This window comes from Chironomus tepperi, unplaced genomic scaffold (genome assembly GCF_022539635.2).
Source record: "Chironomus tepperi strain 1889 unplaced genomic scaffold, CSIRO-AGI_Ctep_v1 contig_418, whole genome shotgun sequence".
NCBI classification, from domain to species: Eukaryota; Metazoa; Arthropoda; class Insecta; order Diptera; family Chironomidae; genus Chironomus; species Chironomus tepperi.
Window position 1 is genome coordinate 624,756 of NW_027226540.1, and position 22,182 is coordinate 646,937.

At 32.2% G+C, this 22,182-nt stretch overlaps 1 protein-coding gene across 1 annotated transcript in view; it reads right to left on the reverse strand.

Annotated features, from left to right (window-relative positions):
- LOC139097260 (monocarboxylate transporter 1-like) overlaps window positions 1-22,182 on the reverse strand; it is a 203,102-nt gene that overhangs the window by 136,367 nt on the left and 44,553 nt on the right. Inside the window, exon 3 of the mRNA XM_070649049.1 lies at window positions 19,390-20,736. Coding sequence (XP_070505150.1) covers window positions 19,390-19,720 — 331 coding nt within the window. The 5' untranslated portion in view covers window positions 19,721-20,736. The remainder of the gene's footprint in view (window positions 1-19,389; window positions 20,737-22,182) is intronic.

Genomic DNA, 22,182 nt, shown 5'->3' on the forward strand with positions numbered 1-22,182 from the left:
TGTTGAAGGCAAACCAGGCATTTTAGAGATTCAATATTGAAATTTTAAACATCTCATCCCTAAAAATATTACTGAATCCGGAAATTTGACTATCAAAACATCTCAAAAAGCCTTCAGCAATCGAGCGTTTATTTCTTCCCTTTTGTCAAATTACTATGCTAACAAAAAGGGAATCTTGCTGAATATCCCGAACAGCACAACGTGTTTGCTAAGACATTGCTAAGTATTACCGCTAAGATGTAAAGTTGCCCTGAAGCACCCTGGCGGCAGCATGCAACGAACATGCTTTCAAGAGCAGATTAAGCTAAGAGATACGCTCACGAGCATGTTTATCTAGTATATTTAAGGTACACAAGCTCTCGACAGCATGCTCTTTGCCCGTTATGACGATATTGTGCCACTCGGTATCTTTTCATGCTCAATAAATCTTTTTATCTCATATTCAGTATTTTTTTTTTTTCTATTTCCATTTTAATTTGTCAGTTTTCTATCCTTTTCATACTTTGTTGTCTTTATCAGTAGCTCCTTATCAATGGAGCAAGCAGAAAAACATTGTTGCACGAGAGATCTACGATTGAAAGTTGGCAGAAATGTTTAACACAAAAACATTTTCTTCGTTTTCTTATCATTTTGATTTCATCTTATTCTATCCAAAATTTAGCATAATGTACACAATCAAATGCTTATTTTCTATTCCAATTCACATGATATTAAAGGCTCATAAGTTTTGTTCCACATTGGCAATTATAAATCCCTTCTTGTACGAGTTAAAACTTACAAACTTGTTCATCACTAAAACTTTTTTGTATTATCCACAGAGTATGTCAAATTATTATATGGGATTATGTCCCTTTAAGCTTGTTTATGTCCTTATTACTTCTTATTTATTATCACAAATAATTAATTGTTCTTGATCTTCAGGCACACTGAATGATAATCTTTTTATTTATGCTTCTTAATGATTTATTACTTTACCGATTATTTCACTTTGAATGAACAAATTGAACTGCCTTAGATGTTCACACTACTTTCGTTTTTATACTCACAACAGTGGTAATTAAAAATAGTGTTATCAGTTCTCTTCAACTGCCCACTCACTTTTTTCATATTTTGGCATTCTCTTCGGCACGTCTGCTGCCGAAAAGAAATTAATCCTCCAAAAATAAAATTAATAGAAATTGCAAGAGCCAATTCATTAAAATCATTATTTTTATAACAATAATGAAGGAAATGCTGGAAAGTTTTTCATTTTCAATTTCTATAGATACATTTCATATTGTTAGCTGTCTGAATGAAGTCTTGACTTTAACAAATAATTTCATAAAGAAGATACCTTTAGAAAATATTTCAATCATCTTAAGGATTCATTCATAAAGGACGTCATTTAAGATATCGATATCCATTGAAATATTGCCACCATGACGACGAAACAGCAGTATATTTAGAATTAAGTTGCAGCCAGTCGGAAAATTTAGTTGAAATAGTCAAGTGACTGTCACTTGGTCCAAGACTTATACTGCTTCATTGTTGTAATTTTGACAACACTAAGCTCGATTATTAACTAGCCATTCATGTCTGAGTATCAGTAGTAAATCTACACAAAGACCTTGACACTGAACTTCATCCGGATGAAAGACTCTCCATGTCCATGTCTTGATCTACAATTAAAGTTCTTTGATTACAAAGAAGCGGAGAATTCCAAATTAGTCATTTTGATGCTTGTCGTCATCACGATGACTTACCGATGCCCAAACAATTATGTTTCTTTTCTCGGGCTAAGAATTTTCATTACTCTTCCTCAAGGTCATCAAACAAAAACATTGAAGCATCAAAAATTCAGCTTTAAGAACATCCAGCTATGTATTTTTTCATCAATTATTACTAAAATCGGTTGTTCTTTAATCAAAACTTGGATCTCATTTCTTGGATTTCTACTCTCTTTAAATTGATGAAACTTTTTTTGTTGAACATCAAAATCCATTAAAAAAATGAACTGAAAAACTGCTGATGTTAAAAATCTATCCATTATCTCATCTCGTACATGTCTGAAAATTGTGCTTTAAAATTTTTTGTATTCCCATCTTGCCTTAAAGATTGCTGAGAAAAAAAGCTCAGAGGCAGAATTTTGACACAATAAATATTATTTCGAGCTGAAAAGCTCATTTCCTTGCCATAAAATGTTTATTCTTTATAGTTTCATGAACATTTACAGCACGGAGAATAAGCTTGAGGGAGGAAAGAAGAAAAAAAAATCGAATATGCTTTTTTTCAACTTCCGATTTACATATTTACATTAATAGCGAACTGATATCAGCAATGTTCAGTGCATGCACATGTAAAACATATATTCGCATACAGCAGACTTTATTATGCTTCAAAGCACACCGTAGATAACGCAAAAATAAAGAATTTGAAGTAACAAACACAAAAAAAAGTACAGACAAAGTTATAAATCACGCAATGAAATACTTTCGATTTTATTTTTGTTTCGTGATTCTTTCTTTCTTCTTCCGATAATAATATTTTTTTGGTAGGATTTAGTTAGCGAACTAGTTGAGAAGTATGGCAGGTATAACAGATGGTTATGATGGGAAAAATTGATTGTGGGATCAGAAGTTTTGCAGAAGATATGAATATTGTTTTCTGGGGTGTATTTGAGGTAGTTTGAAAACAAAATAAGCTCAGAAACTGCATTACGCACATAAGTGAATTGTTTCTTTAACTCCTCCTAAAGGTTGAGTACTAGTTTGGAATAATTTAATTGAATTTATGAGTTTCAAGAGCATTCAGAGATTTTTCGAATAAAGCAGATTTGAAGTTAATAGGTTTTGATTTAGACCACATTCCTGAATCGAATTTGACCCCAACTCACCCAACTCCTTGATCCTAGTTATTCTCTTCATATATACTACACTTGGATTTAAATTCTGTAAGGTTTAAAAAAGGTTGTTTTTGGGAAATTGTTTATGACACAAAAGTGAGTATTTCATGAATATTTCAGAACTGACAGGACTCCAATGTCGAAACACCTTCCCTGGTCAAGAGTCCGAACTTCACTTTTTTCGTCCAAACTCTGGTGCAAGCACCTTTTTGGATCTGATTTAGGCCCTAATCCCAAAAACCTGCAAACTTTGGAATACTTCCATACAAACTATCCATGATAATTATTAATAACCCATGAGAAAAAAAACTATAGCCGGGAAGCATTTTTAATACAATTTAATGAAAATCATAGAAATAAATGAGCCAATTTATTTTAATTGCAACCAATTACGAATGAGCATTTTCAAGGCAACCAAAAAAATTTATTTTTCTTACTTCGCTCTAATGGATGTGATTTATTCCTTCAATCTAAATCATCTCATCAATCACAGAAATGTGAATATCATATGGATGAGAAAATTCCAGTCTGGCAATTTTATGGTGAAAAATTCCTTGGCTACAGTAGCTATATATGTTGGAATAATTGACACACATTTTCATTTTTAGGCTTAATCCTTTCAATAAGATTGATCAGGCAACAAAAATGATTTTTTTGAATTGTACCTAAAAATTTTCAAAAAATGTTCGTCAATAAAATAAAATCGTTTATTTTTACAACTCAATCCATCCACTCAACCGTAAATTGATGCCTCAACAGACCTATTTTTATTTAAATGGCTTAATTGTTTGAAAATCTATCGACGATTTTCTATACACCGATATTTTCATTAAGCCACGGCAATTTCCATTTACATTCATGATGAACGCAATATTTTTTTTTTATTTTACTTCTGCAGACACGACTGACTCAATAAAGCAAATAAATGGAAATGAAAATAATGAAAAAGTTTATTGATTGCGTAATTTTTCATCAGCTGCGGCAAGAGAATTTTGTATTTCTATTACATATTACAACATTTGTTACTCTGTTGCTGGCAGTTTTCTTGATTATTGATTATTTTATATCCACAGGTCTAATTTCAATTTTTGGATTCTGTGGTGATTTCTCAAGAAATAATTTGAATTATTTTGTTTTTGGAAAAATTGAATAATTTTTGAGGGGGACTTTGGAACTGAATTTTTTATCTACTTATGGATGTTGCTGATATTAAAAAGTGATTCAAAGTGAATAGGCTTCAATGGACTGGACACGTTATTAGGAGACCTGTTCAAGTTCCATTAATTAAGGTTTTCAAAATCTGGCTTTCTAGAATCATAAAGGAGCTTGTGGACAACCAAAGAAGTATTTGCAGAGCTCTGCAAATAGAGATAGTGTTTCATTTGGCATTTTCCAATGAAAGTCAGCGATAGCACCAATTTTGGGGGACATCTATGGGAGCTCTTAGATCATAATTGACCTGTTTTTCCCTAAAAATCTTAATAAAATTAGGATATTAGTTCAAAACAGAGCTATTGGCTAAAAACTCCCTCATTCCCCTTCTGGACATGCTCCTATCGACATAATCATCTTGGGGTCATTTATGTCTAACCGATAAGCAGATTCAGTCTTGTACAACCCCAAAAATTCTCATTAATCTAAGTGCGTTTTAGCTTTCAAGTTCATCGAATTTTCCATCTTTTTTCTTTTCTCGTTTGCATAAATAACCAAAGGCAAACTAAATTTGCATAAGGCGGCAGCATTACAGATCAATGACGTTGCCATTCACTAACCGAACCGTAATGATGATAGCTGTGATATTTAACTGTGTAAAATAACAATAAACTTCTTCATTGATTTCATTTTCTCTTTTCTTTCGTAAATTTCTTGAGGAAATTATTATTTTTTATTCTGTCGCATTCATGCTTCGTCTTCTTATTAATCATCTTACTGTGTGATGGATAAAATGTTGAGTAAATATTCAATAACAGAAGAGATTCCGTATAAAATTTTAATAAAAAAAGTCAAAAAGGCGGGGTGGAAAATTTGTTTAATAAATATGAAAAATTTAAGAATGAAAAGTAAATTTGCGTAGGTTGTGTAGCATTGAGTGATGGAAATCCTGAGTTTCTGAATGAATTTCTTCTATTGACTTCCACGTGGGATAAGGATGGCATTCTTATTATTCAATTTTAAAGCAGTTTAAAACCAAAATTCAACCCCATCGAACTGCACAAAAATTTTAATTTTCATTCTTAAAACCTGCTTTATGCTGCAAAATCAATGTTAAAGTGTAAAGAGACAATCTTATTTCATTCAACTGTCAGATTTATCTAATGTATCAATTTGATTTTATTTCTTCCTTCTTTCCTTCATTTTCTCTTCAATTCTATTCAGCTTGTCAAGGCATCGTTGTCAATATAATGAAAAGTAATCCATGTTTATAGGATAAAAGTAGGGTTCGACAAATATGCGCATATGCATGCATACATGCGCATACAGTACAAATGTATGCGCATACAGTATTCGCATACAGTGCATACAAATGCATACAAATTTAAATTAATAATTCATTTAAAATCATTTTTTTAATCTGATAAATGAAAATTGGAGGTGAAAATCATATTTTTCTAAGTTTTTCATCTTAATTTCATTAAAATCACGCGTAGAAATACATTAATTAAGGCGTTATTTCTAATTTAAGAAAAATTTTCAGAACATTACATTTTATAGGGTTTTTTTTCTTCCTAAAATAAGAGAATTTGCTGGAAAAATTTGCATTTTCTTGGCTTTTCATCTTAATATTAGAAAGTTAATGCTAAAAAACACACTTTCTAGTGTTATGTAAAAGTTAAATATTGAAAATTCAAAAAAATTGTATTAATTTGTATGCAAACAAAAATGCATACATATGCATATGTATGCGCATATATGCACGCATATGCGTATGCACGCATATGCGCATACAGTTTTGACGAACCCTAGATAAAAGGAATCGATATTTAAAAATTCTAGTCAAGAGACATTTGAAATGTGTTTTTTCAAGTTTTAAAGTTTAGGTTTTAAGGCGACTCTTTTGGAGATTGAATAATTGGGATTTTAAGTACGAAGACAAGGATCTTGAATTTTCCAAGCACTTGAATCTACTTCGATGAATTCCTCACCATCATGCACTTCGCGCCTTATATCAATCATCAAAAATCCGAAATGACATTAAAAATCCATCATTTTACTTAAATTTCTTCCTAACTTTTCATTTCAGACTTTAAAATGTCATTAATTTCAAAAGAATAAAAGCTTTTTCTCTATCTGCTTTATTTATTTATTTTTTATTGTTTTGTGCCTTTTTATGATGGTTTAATGAATATTGTTTTATCTCAAATAAAATGAAAATGGTATTAACGAGGATTTTCCATTTCTAATGTGCGGGTAATAGAAAAGATATTTACAGTGGATGGGCAATTATAGGAGATTCAGTTTATGGGAAAAGGGGATTTAGGGGGTTTTAAGGGAAGAGTTTTCGTGTATTAGAGGGGCGTAGCTAGAGAGAGAAGTTTGGTGGTCAATAAATTCTTCAATTTACACGAGTTATTCGTAAAAATTCCTTAATTTAAAAACTCAAACCTTGCTCAAACCACCCCAACCCCTTTGAAAACATTCTGATTTCGAACTTAATTTAAAGGTAACAAAGCTCAAAGTTGACAAACTGAAGGCATCCAAAGTTACATAAAACTTAATGGGCAGGACAAAGAAGCCATTTTTAGAGTTACCTAGTTTTCGAATGTTCCCTTATGATGTCATCCCTAACAGGGAAAGAGCATGCTTTCAAGAGCTTGATCTGCTTAAATTTACTAGTGGAGATGGTATACATAGCTTACTCAGCTACAGAGCTCGAAATCGACTCGAATTTTGTATGGAAAAGTTGACTCAAGTTGACTCAACTTGCAACTATGCTCTTTGTCTGCCTGTTAGGTAGGGCGGTCATCTGCTGTATTTTCGCCGGGACGCTGCTGTACTTTTCTACATTGCTGCTGTGTCCCGACAAAATAGTCCAAAAGCCCGTCAATAGTGTCAAACTTAGAAATGTCCCGATTTTTTTTTCCAAAAGTGTCTCGATATTTTGCGAAAATCCTCTGGTCACCCTACTGTTAGGACATTATTTTATGACCATCTCAAATCGACTTTTATCTCAGAAATCAAAATCCTAACATTTCAAAATTATAATTCAAAACAGGCATTTCAAGCCCAATTTTCATTCATCCAATTCCGACAAATTTTTCCCTCATTAATTTCAACCTTCAAACTCCCACAACCTGACTTCCGAAAATGGTTTTTTACCCATCTTAAAGCATCTGTCTCTCTGAAATAAATAAATGAATGAATGAGTTTCTATTTAAAAGGCATTAATATTTCACATAAAAACCTTTCCTCTCTTTCCTTTTATCATTCACGAACGTCAAACGTGACAAAATAATTTTTATATTTTTTGTTGCGCTCCACACATAAGGACTGTCTCTTTTTTTGTATGTAGGAACAACGAGAAAAAATTTACGGAATGTGGGAACACAAAAAAAAAGAAGCATTTCCGGGATGAACCTTTTTTATTTCTTTTCCCATTTTGTGTTGTTTTTTATCTTTTTGTACACAAATATAAAAAATGTTGAAAATTATATACAGCATGAAGGATGAAAGAAACAAGAGATGATGAAAGAAAAATGTCATTATAATTTTCCACAAAAAAGAAAACTCTTGTTGAAGACAAAAAAAAGAGGAAAATTTTCTTTCCTTTTCTTTATCTTTTTCAAATGCCAAAGAAAAAAAGTATATAATGATTATTATGCTATATGATTTTGGGATTTCCGCTTTATTCACAGCTTTCCTTTTGAATGTCGATATAAATTATTTAGAAGGGGAAATATTTTTCAGGTGCTTGAAATATTTTGTGCCAGTTTTTTGGCATTGAAATCTATAAAATATTTATGTTTACCAACAAAAGAGATGTAGCAACAAGGAATGAATCTTAAGAGATTATTATCTGTAAGAAAGATTCTTGAAAATATAGCCATGATCAGATTTACTCAGAAAAAAAAGTGATTCAAGACTTTGCGATGATGCTTTGCATAACGGTATGTGAGCATGCTCAGCTTTTGTCTTTTGGGGGATTCTTTGAATAGAATTTTAGCTTACTTTTATAGGATTCTGATTGATCTTGTAGCCAAAATATGAAGAAACACGTCTCCAGTCAAAGGAATTCCTATCACGAGGCAGCTGAATCCATAATTACTATCACTAGAACAAAACAAATTGGTTAATCGATCAAGCCAGTGGCATAGAATTCCTCGGTAATCGCTCGGTACATTGATGTCGATTGATAAAACTGACTCTATCGAAATGCACGAAAACTTTCAAACATGACATCAACCTCACTTAATAAAAAATTATCAATGAAATGTATATTTTCCAGATAAACTTGAAAAAGTCATAAAAGCTTTAATTCAAGGTGAAAAGCTCATAATAAATTTCAATGATAAAAGTGATGCATATATCCAAGGGGCGCCAATCCATAAAAAATTCTGATAACAACAACATAATTAAAATGATGACTGTGGATTAATTAATAAATAAAGTTGATTAAAATTTATTCAGAAAGAAATTTATCTCTTTGAAGTGATGGAAATGATTTCAGCATTTTTTGTATCGATGAAATGATGGAAATGGGGGAAGTTCATTAAATCTCTAAATGAAGATATTGGAATATGTTGAAGTAAAAAATATTTTTTGGATTTAGTCATAGAGCGAATTAGAGTCAATAAGGCATGCAACTAAGACATCGAAGAATTTCCTTATACTCAGTCTCAGTATCAGTCTCAGTCTCGGTCTCGGTCTCGGTCCCTAAAATTGGGCAAACCCTTCCAGTTAATAACTAGTTTTTCTACTTGACCAAAACGTACCAAATTTCATTGACAAAACGCACAAACTCAACCTCTATAATCACTCCTAAAATCTGCACCTAAATATTCCCCATTTAATGCCTCAAAAAAGGATTTTTCCTATTTTTCATCCTCATTCAATTTTTATTTATTTTAGCACAAACTTTTTTTCTATTGAAAAAATTTTCTTTGAAATTCAATCAGATAGAAAAGTGCACTCGCATGAACACATAAAAGCATAGAAAAAAAATGAAATAAAATAACAAGCTAGGCATTTTGTTTTGTATGTGATGAAAAAGTCATCATTTTTTTCTACTTATTTTATAAACTTTAGTGAGCACTTCAAATTGATATACGTGACATTTTGTGAGAGAATGAACAAGAATAAGACACATGAGGAAATACATTTTAAGGACCTAACAAGACACTTCAAAATCACTTTAAGTATTGTTCTATGTTGTTTTGAGTTGGGGGAATATAAGTGTGTAGCAGTTGAGTTTTTATTTGGCATTAATGGCATTAAAGGTGCAATTGTTGTGTGAGCAGTCAATACATTTAGGAATGATTTAAACATAATTTTAAGATATGTTATATAAATTACCAGTTTAAGACCATTGAAGAAATCCGGAACGAATGTTGCTAGATTTTGTGCTGAAATGGACCCAAATTTGTCTTTAACAGTACGTCAACATCAAAATATTGAAAAATTTCAGTCAATTTCAAAATCTCAAGACTAAAACATGCAGGTCTGCAGCTATGGACGAATTATAAGCCAATTATGAGCCGAAAGCTGTAAGCCTTTCAACCTAAAATTCAAAACACTGTCTCAAATATGCAGAAAATGCAGGCCTGTGGTGCTAAAACCGAACCCTAAAATTCCCCATTAGCAAAAAGATCTTTTCTATTTTTCATCCTTTATTTCCAGTCAATAACCCCCTCTTTGAGCTACAAACTACATATATTAGTCAACTTTTATTATTATAAATCTTCTTTATGATCACAATCCACCACTCATGAATGAATGTGATGTCATTAGCAGCGTTATTTCTCTTTATGCCTTCCATCTTTTGTTCCTTTAATAGAAGTTGAAGTTGAAGTGTTTGTTGAAAAAAATCTTGAATAACAAGAAAGTGTTAAGCGATGCTGATGATGTTAAAAAAAACAATAAATTGAATTATAATAAATGGTATAAAGGAGATGACCAAAAAAGTTGTTTGAAATTTGATCCTTGGATTAGTTGGAATTAAATTTGATATATTTTTCAGAAATAAACGATTTCATTATTTTATTGATATAAATTAAAAATAATCAATGTAGTGGAAAACCCGAGGCACAATTGCCATTGTATCCGTAAAATTTCAAAAAATCGTGATTTTTTCGTCACAATGATAAATTTGCTCTTCACAATCACTGCTAACAAGACACTTCAAAATCACTTTAAGTATTGTTCTATGTTGTTTTGAGTTGGGGGAAAAAGCAGTTGAGTCGGCATTAATGCCATTAATGGTGCAATGGTTGAGTGAGCTACAATACATTTAAAAATGATTGCGACATAGTTTCATTTAACTTGGAATATTATTTTGTGTTGTTGCTCGATTTTATTGCAAAAACTCAAGAAATATTAGAGATTTGCAGATAAAACATGCAGGTCTAAAACATGCTTTGGACGTAGCTCCATAGCGGTATCTCAAATATAAAAGGAGAGTTTAAGCAAAAAGTCCTTTTTCCAGTCTCAAAAAAGTCAACTTTTATTATTATAAATCTTCTTTAGCAAAATTGAATGAATGTTGCATTAGCAGGAAAAATGGAAGTTGAAGTGTTTGTTCAGAGAAAATCTAGAATAACAAGAAAGTGTTAAGCGATGCTGATGCTGTTGAAAAAATCATAAATTGAATTATAATAAATGGGGCAGAAAGTGAAAAGTGATGAAATTCGGGAATGGGAAGTAGAAAATTTGAGATACACGCTTGATCTTTTAAGGCTACCACTTAAACCGTTTAAAGTTACCTAAAAGCTAGTCAAACTTTGATTGTAGCTACTCTTCTTTTATTAGTTGCTGGAGTGATGTCTCTAAACTTTTTCCGTACGTTTTAATTAATTGAAAAGCAAAATTTGACCCATTTAAATGTGCTTGAATGTACCCTTACGTAGAGCAACTTCTTTTATATATGTCTCTAAACTTTTTTAGACATTCTAATTCATTATCAGCAAAATTTCAACATTCAATCCTCAAAGCAAGATCAAGGTTACTTTTAGGCAAAAAAAATCATTTAATTCCAAAACCCCTTCAATTCATCTCAATCATAAACCTTGAAAATAATCAAATTGAAGCCTCCATAAATTAATTTTCTTTTTAATTAAGACACGAGGAAGAAATATTTTTTGAAGATTTGTTTCATAATTCAATTAATTTGCTTTTTATCTGCCTAAATCCTTTATTTTTTATTCACACAGAAACAAGATCTCTTATTGTTCTTATAGACGAAAATTAATTATATTTCTCACAATTTTTCATCTATTTTAAATAACAATTTTTGTGAATAACAATTTGAAGAAAAGTAAAATGAAGATTTGAAGTGTTTTTTCTTCATTTCTGTTAAATTTTAAAGCTTAAATCTGTTTTTACTTTTGGCATTTATTTTCATTTTTCTTCCAAAAATTCGAACAATTACAAAGAAAGTGAAAACAATTGTAATTAATGCTTTTAAGCATAAACAACATAAATTGGCAACAAACCACGCAAATTTTTGTCTCTTTCTGTCTTTTTCACTTTTTTTTTTGTCCCCTTAAAAATTCAACAACGAGGAAATCCGTAAATGTGAAATTTCCTTTTTTTGTTGTGGCATACAGGAAACCAGTTAGTAAATATGTATGCGGCAAACAAGTTTTGAGCAAATAAAGTGAATACGACGAGATAAAAGTTTTGTTTTGGATGCTGTCGATTTTTTTCTGATTTTTTAAAAGTTCGTGAAGTACAAATCGGTTACTTACTTATTTCATTGGCTGGGGTATACGTGAACCCCTTATCGCGGGGAGAGAACGTCTAAAGTCGGTTTTATCATTCGAAAACTTCTATTAGTCCGGAATTTTAAGGACATTTGCATCCTTTTTTACAACCAAGGCCGGCGTGACTCTGACAAACTCCGGTTTGAACCAAACAAAGCACCAATTCAAATCATCTGGTCTGGGACTTGTCTGGGTATGGATTTTAGATCAATCAACCGACTTGTGTTATTCGGAAAGAACCTTTCTTTTTCTTTTTCGCTGGTCGTACAGATCAATTTTGATCTAAGACCTCCTATAGATGCCGCCCAAATCTGGGTCTATCGATGATTTTCATTTAACGGTTTTCAATACCAATGCAACACTATCTGTATCAACAGTCATATCTTTCAAGAGATTTTTGGTCACCCATAAGCTCTTTTACCAACTAGAGAATCAGAGTAGAAGCTTTAAAGTTCTGATTTATAGCCTTAAAATTGACTCCATTATTTAGACAAAAAATACAACATAAATCAAAAATCATTTTAATAAAACCCATTCAAAATCAGACAAATGTTTCCAATCAAATTGATATACTCTCAATTTCCAGCAATTCCAACAAAACACAATAATCAGATGACAAACAGAAGTATGAAAAATGTGACCTTCTAGAAAAGGACACCAAAAAAAAATCATGTAACCAAAAAAAAAGAAGAAAATTCTATCCAAATTTTTTAATACATCACACGAACGTAAAAGTCGAATGTAGGGCATGAAGACAAATGCTGTAGATTTTGAAAAATTATGGTAGGAACGAGGAGAGATAGAGACACGAAAAAAAAAGTTTTTTTTTATTCTTATTTTTTGAAACATCAAAATGATAAATGTGCGTGCATAATATTTTTCCATACATATATCCCCGAATATGAAAATATTGGTTCTTCATATTTCAATGTTCCCTACGTACAGGCATAGATGGAGTGAGTAAGATTTTTGAATAACAATACGATAAAATATGGGAAAAGGCATACAACAAAATTCAAAAAAATTGATGGAGATGAAAAACATGGAAAAAGATATTTGAGATATGTGTAAATGAAACATTTCATGTGTGAAGTTTTATGAGACATGGAGCAAAATTTATTGACGACTATAAGAATCTCTGTTGTAGTTCACTTAATATTGATTCTTGTGTTACATATTTTGGGTCGGAAAAGTCACTCAATTTGAATAATTAAATTCTTAAAGATACATTTTTGATTGAATTTTGTTTGTGATTTGCATATTTATAGACTTTAAACTAAATTGAGCTTGAATTGAACTTTAGTAAATTTTATAACAAATACTAAACTTAACGATGATCTCAAATGTGTAACTAAATGGAAGTTGGACTTGAGGAAGTGCAAATGCTTTTAACCAGGATTCAAAGTAAAGTACTGTCCTACCTTTAATTACTATACTTTCTATACAAGTGCAATAAGTACAGAACTGCACTTTTGGAATATTTGAACCTTGGCATTTTGACAATCTCTTGAAGCTTATCTAAGGGCGCATCAAGGAGAGTGAGGATTTGAAGTCTACCCCTATCTTCATATTTGTACAAAAATTATTCAATTTCCTGGGAGTTTTCGAGATAAAATTCCGAAAACTTTCGTACATTTTTATTTCCATACTAAAAATTCAAAATTTATTATTCAACATCCTTTAGACCTACAGTTTATGGTGGGATCCCAACCATTTGTAGGCTCTGAACATTGTAAAGATACGTGTACGTCATAAGACTTAATGTACCCTGTAATGTACCCCAGTTACAATTCGTGTGCGCAAGATTTCGTAAAGAAAATCATCCAAATACTAGTATATCCTTGTATATCTAACAGTGGAGACATATTATGTGCCATATACCTCAAAAATGTACCCAGCACACGAATCGAGCTTCGTAACTAGAATGATAAAATTGAAAAATAGTTTTGAGAATTGGACATGAGCTGAGATTGAACTCAGGATCTTTGACACGTAAGGCCAACGCTCTGCCATTTAGAAATTTAGAATTCTGATTCCATTTGACAGTCATGTCTAACGAGCTATTTTAACTAGTTACACCCAAAATTCTGTCCCTTGATAATTGGTCCCCAAAGCGCAAACTTCTGTCAATACCTTTTTTGACTATGACACAGCTACTTCCAACTCCATTTCTATGTCATAGAAACCAACTTTATCCATCAAACAAATAAGCTTCATCAGTAACTCTTTGCCTTAACTAAATTACTTAACAATAGAAAATTTCCAAAAAAGTTTTTCCTTTTCCCTTTCTTTCCCACAGAGATCATTTTATCTGTAAAGAATTACCTAAACTTATCCATTCATCCTTTTTTCCTCAATCTTTAAAGCATATTCATTTTCAACAATATGTATTCTTAATTATCTCTCTAATGTATATAAATATCTGATGATTATCAAAAATGTTTTAATGGATCATTAAGTATGATAAATTGCACATCCTACAGTAAAAAATAAGAGTGGCTTGTTGAGCTCTGGCATGTAACACAAGGGTCAGATAGTTGAAAGTTTTGAATGCCAATGGTAAGCCAATTATGGGAAATATATTGTTTAACAAAAAAAAAATTGTTATATGTATGGGCAGATATGGTTTGAAGAGGATGAAAAATGGAACCGAACAGCACAATGTGGTTGGTAGGGTACCGGTCTTTAGCAAGCAAAGAGCGTGTATTCAAGAGCAGTATAAACTGTCGAAAATGCTCATCTAGTATATTAAGGGTGATCAAGCTCTCGAGGACATTCTCTTTGTCTATTAAGGGATGCGTCAAAGTATTAACGGCAAGATGCAAACATACCCTGACGACACTATGAAGGCCGATTTCGACTCAGACCCAATTTTATGACAGAAATTACAATTCACTACATTATGCTGCTCGGAAGAAAGGATGATAAATTTATGAACCTTTCGAGAGTCATCTCTTGTCCATGTCTTATCGAGAAGAAAATGAAGAATGAAACTTTTTTAAGACTTTTCATATTTCTCATCCATATCGACTCATTGATCCGAATTTTCATGCACTGCACAGAACAAAAAAAATATGAAGTCAACAGTATTCAAATTCATCTAGAGCCATTTTTCATTCTTCTAGTTTCTTTTCTTCTACTTTTTATTTTGTGGCTTCAACTTTTGCTTTAGATTTGTGGCTGTTAACCATATTTCGCCTGATAATCCTTATGATTTAAATAACGGTTGGTTTTATATTATGAAAAAAAAAAAATATTTTACTCTTCGGAATTACGTTATGAAAAATATTTCTAAAGTATTTAGTAGTAGGAATAACAGTAGTTGGCAAACTGTAGTAAAAAAGTTCAGATTATAGTACCAATTCATCTTTTTTTAGAAAAATTTCTAGCTTTTATGATCAAATCTCTAATAAAGACAGAAGAGATTATGTTGTATTTTTTAGAGAAAAAAATTGAGATCAATTTTGACAGATTGGTACAAAGCTACACAGCTCATAATATGTGGATGTTGCTGAAACATTTTAGCAATACCTTCCTAGAAGCTAGTAAATAGCAGATACTGTGATTTCTAGGAAGAGCTATTTAAATGGTTTTTAGAGGATTTTGAGAATTTGTGTAGTCTGAGACCCTTCCTTTTTCAATACTATAAGATCCATAAGACATTAGATGTCGCATTTGGAAAGAAAGGATTGTTTGAGGTCTAATGAATCTTCAACTAAACCGTTTCAATGATTTTTTATCAGAGATTGACACTAAATCATTTTTATGACTAGAGTATTTACCATGTATCATCAATTTGATTGTTAGAGGAGATAGAGGTGCTCGAGATAAGCAATTGTACCTCTGAAAGATAATCGACAAGGCACTTGACTAAAATTTGCTGCAATATTTCGAAGATTGGCAGTTCAAATCAAACCATATACAGATACATCAATAGCTTAATTGTATGGGGCTAAGACGAAATCCAAGATTAAAATGTTCAATTAAGTGAAAAATCGGAAAGGAACTACCTATTGCTATACGAATGGAATATTGATAGAACGAACCCAAAAGCATCATGTCATGCACACTGTAGATTGAAACAGAGTCTAAATTTATTCGTAACCTAGCTATGAAAATTGAATTCTTGATCCCCTACATCATCAATACTTAATAAAGAAAAGCTTATCTAAAATGCGCTTTATCCACATAACCCACATCCACCCACATTATTTATTCTAAAATATTTTTTTTTTCTATTCCATAATGCGATGCCATAACTCAAAAGTGCTCGAAAAGAAAAGAAAAACTTTTTTTATGTCTTATTTATAATAAAATATTGCGGTTGAACGGGCATCGAAAACAACACGTAGAATTCTAGTGCGAAAATAAGAGCAAGAAGCCGAATCTAAAGATAATCGAAAAGAAAATTCCTTTAAAGTAGATTTTATGAGATGCCCTTCATTGTGTGTGATGAGCTCAGCATAAAAACTTTCTTTTTTATTACTTTAACACAATTTAAAGGCAGAGGCCTGGGAAGAAGGGAAAATAAGGATGGGAGAAAGTGAGATAAAGTGATCAAGAACACCTTGGAGATTCTAAATTGAAAGTTCAACATTCAAGTTTTCCGACAGTAATTAAGTTCCTGTTAGAAAAGTTTTTGGTCTTTCATAACTGCTAGTTTTAAGTTTTTTTAAAGGCAGGCTTAGAGGTTATAATTGTTTGGAATTATAAGGTGAAGTTTTGGAGTTTTTAAGAGCTGCTTATTTATGAGGACATTTTCAAATACAGTTATCTTTGGAGGAGTATTCTGGTGAGGAAAGGGGTGGTGGTTGGGGATATGAACCTACCTCTTTTAACAAACCCCCCTGAAAGGCGTCGCCTCTGCTGTAAATAAGCAGCAACACAGACCATTCAGTTTCATGTTTATGGTCTATTACAGTGGTGCACAACGTTTTATTTTTCGTGACACATCTTGGTGGTAAAAGTGAACTGAAACCACATACAGTTCATAACATTTCCAAGAATTTTCGGATACTCAGGAGTGTTTCGCGGTTCATAGGTTGGCCACCACTGGTCTATTAGGTAGGCACACTCGACCGAGTTTTTTAATTAATTTCAAAAGTCACATATAATTCTGTAAAAAGCTCAATTAATACAAAATTACCTCAAAAACTGCATTTAAGTCTCCCATTCATCTACTCCATCACCATCCTACACAATCCATAGTTTCCTTATTTTCTCAAAAGCAATTTAATGTCACATTAATCACATTAATCAGAACTTTTTATTTTCGTAGAATTTAAGAAATGAGTTTTAAAACATCTGCAAAAATTTTTCTTCTTTCCTTCCTTTTCTGACATATTTTTCATTAAGGCGAGGCTGGCATGTCGAGACGAGATGATGTGAAAAAAGAGAACAGTACAAACATTTCCACAAAAAAATAAGGAACAAAACGAAGAAAAATGTAATAAAAGTTTTAAAAAAATTTACTCAACTCCTCCTGTTGCGACTCGACTGGTGAAATTTAAATGTTTTTTTCATTCACTGGCAACTTTCTTGTTTTCGATGAAGCTATGTGAGAATAAGTCTCTCGTTTTTTTGTTCATTTGACACATAAATTAGCTGTCAGGCGTGTTTATTAATCGCAATCAAAGAGAAAAAAGTTCGTCATTCTAGTTTTTATTCTGTTTTCTCGATTTCATGTCTGATTTGATTGCTGAATTTTCTTGACAATCATTTTAGGTGTTGCTCAAGTGAATCATGATGTATGGCAGCTCAAAAATAAGCTGTGAGTCATGAACTTGTCATATACTTAGTGGAAGATTCAGATTTGAACAGTGATTTAGATTGGTCTAGGCATAGGAGGTTGACCAGACTCAGGTGTATCATCAAGAAGGCACATTGCATAATAATGCCCAAATATCCGGACCCATGTCGATTTGACTCTAACTTTAACCAAATTTCATCGAATCTGGCTTGGAGTTGAAGAATCTGAGGGCCTGATTATCGGGCATTTCTACACATTGTGTCTTCCGAATCAGGTGCTTCATACAAAACTGATGGAATTTAAAGACTATGAGAAATGTGAGTATGTTTCCATAACTCCTCCCAGATCATGTTCTAATTGATCCACTAATTAACAACCCAAAGAATCTCAAAAATCTACATTAAACTGCGCTTTAACCATTAACTGTTAAACCTAACACTCACTCTATAACCTACTCCTCTTCTAGCATTCAGTTATTTTTCCTCATTCATTCACATCCTCAACTCATTTATTCCTGCACCAGTAAATACACGTTAAAACTTTAAAAACATATCCGATTCTTGCGTTTCTTGATTTGGCATTTCCATCTCATGCAATGAGAAACATTTAATATCAGGAAAACAAGATGAAGAGAAATGTGATCAAATAAAGTTGCGAGGGGAACGTTCGGGAATAACGTAACGCTAAGAATAGCTTTTTCAGGACTCCCTTCTTCCCAGCCCGAGCTCGAAGCCGATTCCGTAATTGTGTGGAAAAACTGAATCCATACAAATTTGAGTAGACTTTGAGCTTTACTCCCGGCAAAATATTTTGAAACAAAAACAGAAACCTAAAAGTTGGACTCAATAGCAAAAGTTTAGACCAAGTTTTCCCTAAGCGTCACGTTACTTCCAAACGTACCCTGAAGGATAATTTAAATTTTATCTACGTGAAGCATTTCAGTTTCAGTGACGATTTTTAATTTTGCGAGTAAATAACGAAACTCTGTTGTAAATTTTTCAAGTCCTGTTTATTGTGTATTTCATTATTTTGAGAAGCGGAAATTTCAAGTCGTTTTTACATCCACTGACACTCGCTTAGTAACAATTTGTTGGCGATTTTGCTGATGAAGCTTCATTTTAATGTTTACGAAACGTGAATGACATCAAAGAGAATTTTTTAAATTAAAATGATGATGAATTTTGTTGTGAAAATTGAAAAAGGTTAAAGTTGAAAATTTCTGTAGGAAAATTGGAACATCTGAGCTTTTATTGTCTATTATCGTTGTAATGAACATTGATTTTGATTGATTTGGGGACGTTGACTTATTACGTGGTGTTTTGACGCTTCCGGGAGTTTATTGTCGGAGATTTATCAATTAAAAAATGAAGTCAACCTAACAGACAATGAGCAACCTCACCTAAATGAACGTCTGTTCGGGCCATTCACTTATAAGGTCTATACTTTAAGTACATAATGAGGATCGATGTGGGTTTGATCAAACAAGTGAAGCACAAGACGATCCCGGATAGCACATGGTCCAGAAATGGCTGAATATTCGGCATTAGATTGACTTGTCTCTGATTTGAAGCTGAATTTAATTAAATCTGGTTTAAGGTCAGAGACACACTAGCTTGAAGCTGAGCGTAAGGCCATTTCTAAGTCGTGTACCTTCCGGGGATGATAACAAAATTCCCAATTAATGACTCCTTGAATCAGAGCATTTTATACCCAATTTCATCCAAAACATCCGATTTGTTCGCATTTCCCAGATCTCGTAAACATCGCTATATCATTTAGTCTATTTTATTGTCCATACAATATCGATTCATCCCAAAAAAGTAATAAAAAAATTTGTCACTCACCCGTATATGGAACAGTAGCAACAGCAGCAGCAGCAACATTTGTATTTGTTGTTGAACCAAAATTGATATTTGCAGGTTGTTGATGTAAATGTGGATTACTTCCAACATTCGAATGTCGATGTAGATTACCATTTGATACAACCGTTGCACAAATAGTCGATGTAAAGCGGCAACGTGCACAATGTGGATTAAGTGGTGGCGCAGGAGGTTCAGGAACAGGTGAATTAGACATAGTTGGTGATGATGAATTTTCGTTAATTAATGGCTCTAAATTATTATCTGAATTAATATTTTCCGATTGATTATTATTGCTATATTTTAAATTAATCATCGAATGATGATGCTGTTGTGAATTAATTAACGGAAGTTCTGAATGCACTTGTGTTGTTGATTGCCGTTGCTGTTGTTGATTGCCAAATAAATATTGACTTGAATTATTAAATTGTGATGATGACTGTTGGCAGTAATTTGCAGGATTATTTAATGATAATGTTGAATATGGAAAATAATAACCCAAGGCATTTGTCGATGCACTCAGTTGTGATACTTGTGGAAATTTAGGATAATTTAAATTACAAAAATAACAACTACTACGACATGTGCATTGTTGTGCTATTGATTGCTTTTGATGTCACGGAATCACTTCACTTTGTCGCCTACCACGTTGATGTTCATTATTAAATATTGTCGCAACATGTGGTCGTGCACGAGAATGTGAACGTGGCAGTGTCGATGAACGTGGACTAAGACGATTATCGATTGTCTTTACTGTCTTTTTTGGTGTCGTACTTGGACGATTTGGTGGCTTTAAGGCTGATTTCTTACCAGCTAAATTTTCATGAGATTTACGCGGCAATGTTGCAATTGATGATGACAAATTACGATCATTTAACATCCATTGATTGCGTTCATTACATGTACAATACATCCTTTACCCTTAAAATTTATTATATTATTTTTTTGTGCTATATTATTACAGCTATTGTTCCCTGACTCGCTATACTTGCGAGTCACACACACATATACATACAAAAATAAATGTTAAAATGATGTTGACATTCAATATGGTGATAAATCACTTCCAATTTGTTATTACTTTACTTAAAGAAAATATATTGTATTCTGGTTCATGATGTCTCATGGGAATTCAAGAGATTTTTCATGTGTACTTTGTAATGTGATGATGCTAGTTCCTCTTCTTATTCCACCTTGTTGTTTGAAAAATAAGGACAAAAACGCGTGTTTAACTTTCAAATTCCTTTTGCCGTCGATGTCACACATCAAGCGAGTACATTTTATCCTTGGTAAATAAATCTTTGGGATGCAAATGTGTGTGGGTGAATTACACTGTAAATTGATGGAAAAAAAGGGAGAACAAATAAATTCACTTAAGCTATTCATGAACAATAAACTTTTCATCGTACCCACACAAACAATTTCTATTATGAATGGGAGTTGAGGCTTTCATCGTGTTGAGAAATGCTCAATTCATTGTTTGAATTGAGGAGCCATAAATGTACAAAATAAGAAGCCTGAGAGAAATTTTTTGTTGATTGACGGTTATTGTTTGTTATGGAATGTTTTTTTGTTATGGCTCAGGAGATTTTCCTTCTGATAACTTTTATGAAGTTTGTATTACATTATTTATATTTTTGCCATATTTTTGGGAAACAAATTAAGAAGAAATGAATTTTTAATAAACATTTTCATGATTGTTATGGCCGAGTAATTGAAAATTAGTCTAGAATGCTTGAGCTTTTTTTAAAATGCTTGAGCTTAACAGTGAAGTGTTTATTAAAATATTAAAGGTTTTTAGGGAATTCTTTAAGAAATTAGTTTGTAAATCCAAATCGACAAGGAGCATACTCATTAGGATGCTCAATTATTGATATGAATCATGCTCAATTTTGTAATCAATAAGCTCATTTAGGTGATTATGTCTGTTAGGGAAACTGGAATTCACTCTAATCATTATGGACTAAGGCTCCAGTGAAATTTGAATATAAATCTCTAAACCTTAATCGAGAATGAGCATCACGTAAGCTTTTCTTGATAACATATAAGGATGTTCACTTTCTGTTAGGAAAATTAAAGTTGAGTTCTAACTTATTGACTTGAAAATTGGTCACAATAATGCTGTTGACATTGTCAATAGCATATCATTAAGGCATATTTTTAAATGTGTCAAAAGCTGAATTGGCGAAAAGCTTATGCAAGTTGTAATAGCCAAGAGAAGTTGTCCTTATCGGAATATGAAACCTTATTTGCTGTTGTGGAACATCATTGAACGTATTCTTTACTATGATCAATACCACTTTATCTTGAATAGATTCTAAACTGCATTTTGCTCTAAGAAGTGAAAAAAATCGATGAATTGCTAGCTTCATGTTTATTTTATTTCCACTTGAACATTATGGGAATTCGAGACATAAACGGCATTCAGCAGGTATGAGCTAGATTGTATATAATCTATCGAACGACTCAATGGTTTAAGATTAATACAGAAGCAAATACATTTGATTACCTTTAGAATTAAAGTGGCTGGAATTGGATTAAGTCGAATCTGTTAGTTGACTTGTGCCATTCTGGCTTAGTATTTCAAAACTAATCAATAACAGTCATAATTCATCCTTAATGGCATTCTGTGTAGAAGAGCTCATCGTGATTGTGACTCCAGGCCAGATTCCATGAAATTTTATCAAGTCTTGATGAGTAAATGCTGAGTTTTTGGCAATTTCACAGAGTGTGGAAGTACGAGAACAATTTTAAAATTTACTTCAAAGCTTTGATGAG